We start from the raw sequence: 6,000 nt of genomic DNA on the forward strand, positions 1-6,000 counted from the left end.
CAAGCTAGAGCATAGATGTTAATCATGTTCAGCTTGTCACAACATCTAGAGGAATGTTGTAAAAGGCGTAGCATAACGTGTATCGATCGGGCCGACCTATAGGCTATATCGTAACGTATCGCAAACGTAGTGTAGCATATCGTAAAATTAATTTTTTACGGTCCTCCCTCTCTCCCTTCTTGTTTCTAAATACTGCAAGAGACATGGGAGGGAGAGATTTTGCCCATTTTCATCAAAAATCACTAAGGATTCATCGTTGAATCATGCAGATGACAAGGATTATCATTGAATCATGAAAGATGATAACTATATGTTTTGAACTTATGAATTGTAATGTAATCTAAGTCCTAAGAGGCTAAGACGCCAAGTCCTCGGCCTTTAAGTCCTAAGATCCTATGAAATTTTCAAGTTTACAATTGTGATGGATGCTTATTATATTATTTTGAATTTCTGATTTCTTATTTTTGAATGTATTGTTGATATACATGAATGTTCCTATAAGATCCTATATAGCCCAAAGTCCTAGGAGGGCCTAGGCAGTGTACGTGTTGTCGAGGCATGGCTGTGGACAGGCCAAAAGCAATAAAAGGTTGAAAAGAAATAAGGAAGAAGAGAATAAGGGGGAAAAACAAGAAGAAGAATGAAGAAAGTAAAAGAACAAGAAAAGCAGTAAGACCTCTTTTGAAGCTGGCGCCTAGGTACAACAGCCTAGTCAAGAAGGTGGCTGCTCAAGGACTAGAAAAGTGCCTACACATGTTTTTCAACTACATAAGAAGATGGCCACCCAGGGACTAAAAGAGTGCCCATGCATGTTTTTTTTACTACAGAAGTAACATCCTGCCACAAGTCAAATAATGTACATTTGATGGTGGACTACTATCCTGCTCATATGGTACAAATCGCAGCCTTGCAGTTGATTCAAGTTTACCCAATTCCATGATGTAACATCACACCTCCCCCAAACGTCCCTCCCTGCCCCACCTTGTCCCCGGCATGGACAGGGAAGCACATGCACGCCAATAAATGGACAAAGAGAGGGAGGGAAGGAGGAAGTTATATGAACATGATGATCAAAGATGTCATAGATGATAAGTGATAACAGTGCCCTACCGTTGCCACAAACATTACGTTTTTACAAAATATCGTGCTAACAAATTATATCTGTGTGCTACCATTGCCTCTCCACTGAAAACACGTTGATTCCTCCCTCATCTCCAGCAACTTTTCTCTCCAGCAACAAGTACCTATGTCACATGGGTGCAGGGTGTGGGTGCCGGTGCGGGTGCGGGATACAGCAAGGTCCAAAAAAACTTTGATGCGGGTACGGCAAGACATTATTTCATATATATATATATATATATATATATAATATATATATATATATATCAGAAAATTTTAAATAAAAATTAACAAATAACCACTACAAATCAACAAGGATTAGATCATTGGAGTTTTAAGGATTGTTCCATCAACAGATTCAACAATTAAAAAAATAAAATGAAATTCATCATTCTTGTATTAATCTTTTCATCACTCGTAATTTATTGAAGGCAGTTGCAGTGTCAAAAAAACAGACAAGCAACATAGGATGGATGAAACTACCACAAACTTCAGGGCAGCAGGTTCAAACCAGCAGCTAAATAGGAAGAATGTTTGTAATGAAGTCTACAAACTGATATCAGAAAAGATAAAAGGTAGAAGAATAGTCTTCACAAAGTATGTTTCTCAAACATAGAAAGAACGTGCTGATTGTATAAAGTATACGGCTGCTTCCTCTACTCTCACATGGATGCAGGAATATGAAAATCTATCTCAAACATAAGAAATATACAAATAACAGAAAGATAGAAACAAACATAAAAAATCAGCAAGGCACAATAAGAGGAAAACTTGTCGCTAACATGCTTATGAACAAAAATAAAAAATGCTACAAACAGAAAGATAGAAACGGAAACATAGAGTATCATAAGATGAGTTGTTGACAACAGAAAAACAAAAAAATCGTCGGAAATCAGCTGGAGTCGCCGGAATGTTCAAAAGAGGGAATCAGCAGTAATTGGGGAAAATGGGTAAATCCGCAATGAGATTTTCAATTGAATGTTGGCAATGTCTAGTTGGGGCGTGAGGATGGGAAACCCATCATCTAACCAGTAGGTTGGCCGGAAAACGGCATAAAATTCAGTGAAAAGGAGTGTGAAGGGCATTGATTGATGAGGGAGTTGAGTGCACCTACCTAAACCAAGTGGACATCGAGGAAGACCTGTGGCATAGAGGGATTGGACCAGTCAAGTAGCGTCCAAAAATCGACCAAAGAAGATGCGATTCACGGTGGTCGGCGATTTTGAGGACGCTGGAAAGAAGAGGATTCATGGCGATTTTGAGGATGCTGGAAAGAAGACGCTTCACCGACGAGTTTGAGGACGTTGGAAAGAAGATGATTCACCGGAAATCAGCATGATTCGCCGGATATCTTCGTCGGCCATTGGAAAGGAGCTTCTCACGAAGCAGAGGAGCAGTCGGTCGTCGGACAACTGAAGGCTTCAACGAAAATAAAACCCTTGTTCCACAAGGGTTTATGTTGTTCAAGTTTTAAAAAAAAACGTTAAAAAGGGACATATTTGTCCTCTGGGTGTCCTGGCCGCCTCGACTCGTCGTTGACCCGAGTCGGGTGCACCTCCGATGTGTCGTCCACTTCAACGGGTGCGGCAGACTGCACTGGACACTTGTTGGCCGTGTCCAGCGCCGTGTGGAGCCGCACCCACATCGGTGCTGGTGTGGCAGCCTTTTTAACAAATCTGTGTGACATAGAAAAGTACGTTGTCTCCCCTTCTTATCTCCACCTTCTTCCTCCTTATTGTTTCTCTATCTCCCTCCTTCTCTAGCATCCCCATCCCTCTCTCTTCCTCTCATCTGCACCACCTTCCTCCGTCACTTTTCTCGGTTTCCTTCTCTGTTTCCCTCACTCTCTGGAGCATCTCCATCCCTCTCTTTTTCTGTTTCCATCCTCTTCTGCCTCTGCCTCTTTTCTCTCTAGCTTTTTTCCCATTCATTTCTCTCTTTGTCTCCCTCTCTATCTACTCTCATTCATAGTTTCTTTGCCATTGTTTCCCTCTCTCTTAGTTTCTCTCAATAATCAACCATTCCTTTTGGCATGCAAATGAAGAAATTATCACTGACTCCATATCATTTGCTAACATTAATAATACGAAAACGAATGTGCTTTTGCTGGCTGGATTGAATGTATAAATGCTAACTACATATATATTAATAATTTGCAAATAATATAATACGCAATGATGCAAATATGTTATGCTATTATTGGTTTAAGATGCTTTACAAAAACTTCTTTTTGGCATGCAAATGATACAATGCATACATACACACACACACACACACATACATTCATGTACTTGTCCGGTTGTCCCATAACCAAGTGGTAATCCAAATATGACACCATATGCCTTTTTACATACATCTGGAAATTTCATGCACAGCACCATCTTCATGAGAAAGTTGATCATGCTTTGTGAAATTTACCCATAACACTGTCTACAGACTCTACACACTTTGAGTATATATGCTCTTTCAACTTTACAGCTTATAGTCCTTTATGCACCATTCAAATTATTCTATGTCAGCAATGGATGCATTGACAGCCACAAATTGTAAATCCTAAATGAGCATTATGTGATCAGGTCACTCAAAATTTACTTTCACATTTCCAACTTTTCATGCTAGCATCAGACTTTTTGCTGGTCCTGTAGGCCCTACCATTTAAATTTGCAAAGGGCATAAAACTAGAAGGTCTGTCACATCAACCGCTGGGATACTACATTGGGTTACATGTTGAATGCATGCCTAACGCACCTAATATAGAAAGTTCGAGAAATGTGTGTTTGTGAAACTAGAATCTCTTCCCAAAATCTTTGGCTGCTGAGGCAAATGACTGAAGTCAAGGCCACAATGTTCGTTGTTGCCATTTTTGAAACTAGAGGCTACTCAAGAGCGTGACATCAGGTGGAACCAAATTAGTTCAACTGTTCCTATCTTGAGAAGAAAGAATGAATTTCTGTACACTTTCCAATATTTTGCATCAAAAAGAGCATGAAAACTAGCTTATCAGCAACTAATAAAAAACTATCCAACTTAGCAGCTATTTAGTGTTTTCGTGACAGTTATGTGACTCTTAGGGACGTGCAAATGGCGGCGCATTAAAAAACACTGCCATGCTCGCAACACAGAAGAGATATAAAAGAAACAAAGCAGGGCCAGCAAGCTTAAAGCTTATTTAGTGGAAAAAGTGGCCCCGCCAATAACAACTAAAATAGACGTCCAAAACCAATAAATGAACGAAGAGTTGGAAAGCAAGGAACTCACGGAGCGAAGCTAGAACAGTTAGAACCATCGCTGTCGTATTCATCTCCATTAGAAACAACGTCCCCTTTCTGCAAAGGAGTCCCTTCGCTAGAAGTCAGTGATGGTCTTCTGATTCCCATGCCTTGCGACGTCATGGAAGGTGAGTCCACTGTCATTCTCCCCACATCCACCCCCTGTAAATTGCTAGGAGCAGAAGGCAAGGTTGAAAAAAAAAAAAAAAAACATGCATTGTTCTCCAGATGCACCACAGATCACGATAAGCAATAAGGGGACAACATTACTCTTCAACACAGCGAAATAGCATCTCAAATGAAACTTAAGGTCATGAGTAAACCAAGCAAAAATCCAAAGAGATGCTTAGGATCATTAGGTTCCCGCCTTCATCCCGCTTCAGCCGACGAAAAATTTGTAATTCGCAATTAACAAAATTGTTGTTCAGAGAAAGAGAGAGAGAGTTTCCGATGAAATCTTCCGAAATGCTTAGAGAACGGAAAGCTTGTGTCAATAATAAGAAAAAGAAATATATAAGTATCACGGAAAACGATTTAAAATATCGCATTAAGGTCACAATGTTTTCAAAGGAGAACAACATTTTAGGATGTTTAGATTTTTAAATATTGCAACAACTATCACGTTTGTGAGCATGCAGAGACCACCAAAACTTCAAAAATCATCAAAAATACATGAGGAAGCTCCGAAATCATTCCCACATTGCAGCGAAAACAAATCAACGATGAAAATGGGGTACGACAAAAAAATGTGATACAAAGTACTCGGGAGGATGAGCAAAATAAGAGTAAACAATAACAGATAAGAGTACCTAAAGAATGTGATCAGTTGCCAAGCTGAACAGATCCCAGTAGAAACCCTAACATTCTAGATCGCGCGAAGGACGAGAAGGGGGGGAAATGGAGGGAAGACGCCAGAGAGACGGAGACAGGGAGAGAGGGAGAATCACGAGGAATAATGAGTCAAAACTTATGCAGACAGCGACTTTCCATCAAATACGTATATGACCGAAACGCCATTGACTTGCACGCCCGCTACGGCGGCCACGGCATGGCAAATGGGTTCGCACCTATATCATCTCGAAACATGTTCAATTTCGCATTACTCGAATTAACTCTTTGGACACTTACATTATTATTATTATTATTACTATTATTATTATTATATATGAACAGACACGAAGCATGGCTTTCTGGCCGTTCCACTCCTTACAGTGCATGAGTGAAGACCACCTGATGCGCTCCCTACCGGTCTAAGGATCTAGCCTGACCAGTGGAAACTGACGGAAGGCTAGTAGTGCTAGCTTGGGCTGATGGTGCAATTAATAGCAGTTCGATTCACGAGAAGGGGCCACCAAGTTACGGTGCACTATGTCACTAACTTTAGATGCAACCATAAACCCTGGAGAAAATGCTTTGGCTCTCATATGAGCCAAGCCAAAGCCAGCTGATGCCCACCAACATCCTTCAAACTCTGCCGGTGGCTTTTTCTGCAAAGAGGATTTTTGAATATTACATTTACATGTGGGCTCTACCTATGGTGTCCTACATTATCATTAAGAATCTCTTTAACCATATATGTTTCTCCTTTTGCGGTGCCATCAAAAATTTTGGC

At 40.4% G+C, this 6,000-nt stretch overlaps 1 protein-coding gene across 3 annotated transcripts in view; it reads right to left on the reverse strand.

Annotated features, from left to right (window-relative positions):
* The window catches only part of LOC116256166 (kinesin-like protein KIN-14I), a 54,441-nt gene extending 49,080 nt beyond the window's left edge, over window positions 1–5,361 (reverse strand). For 2 of the 3 annotated variants that reach the window (XM_031632423.2, XM_031632421.2), the window contains exons 1-2: window positions 5,198–5,361; window positions 4,378–4,550 (exon numbers count right to left, since the gene is read on the reverse strand). In XM_031632423.2, the coding sequence (XP_031488283.1) occupies window positions 4,378–4,532 (155 nt within the window). In that variant the 5' untranslated portion in view covers window positions 4,533–4,550; window positions 5,198–5,361. Of the gene's footprint in view, window positions 1–4,377; window positions 4,561–5,197 lie in introns of all 3 variants that reach the window. The other variant, XM_031632422.2, reaches the window with a different exon arrangement.
* Between the last annotated feature and the right edge of the window lie 639 nt (window positions 5,362–6,000).

Source organism: Nymphaea colorata, chromosome 6 (assembly GCF_008831285.2).
Source record: "Nymphaea colorata isolate Beijing-Zhang1983 chromosome 6, ASM883128v2, whole genome shotgun sequence".
Classification (NCBI taxonomy): domain Eukaryota; kingdom Viridiplantae; phylum Streptophyta; class Magnoliopsida; order Nymphaeales; family Nymphaeaceae; genus Nymphaea; species Nymphaea colorata.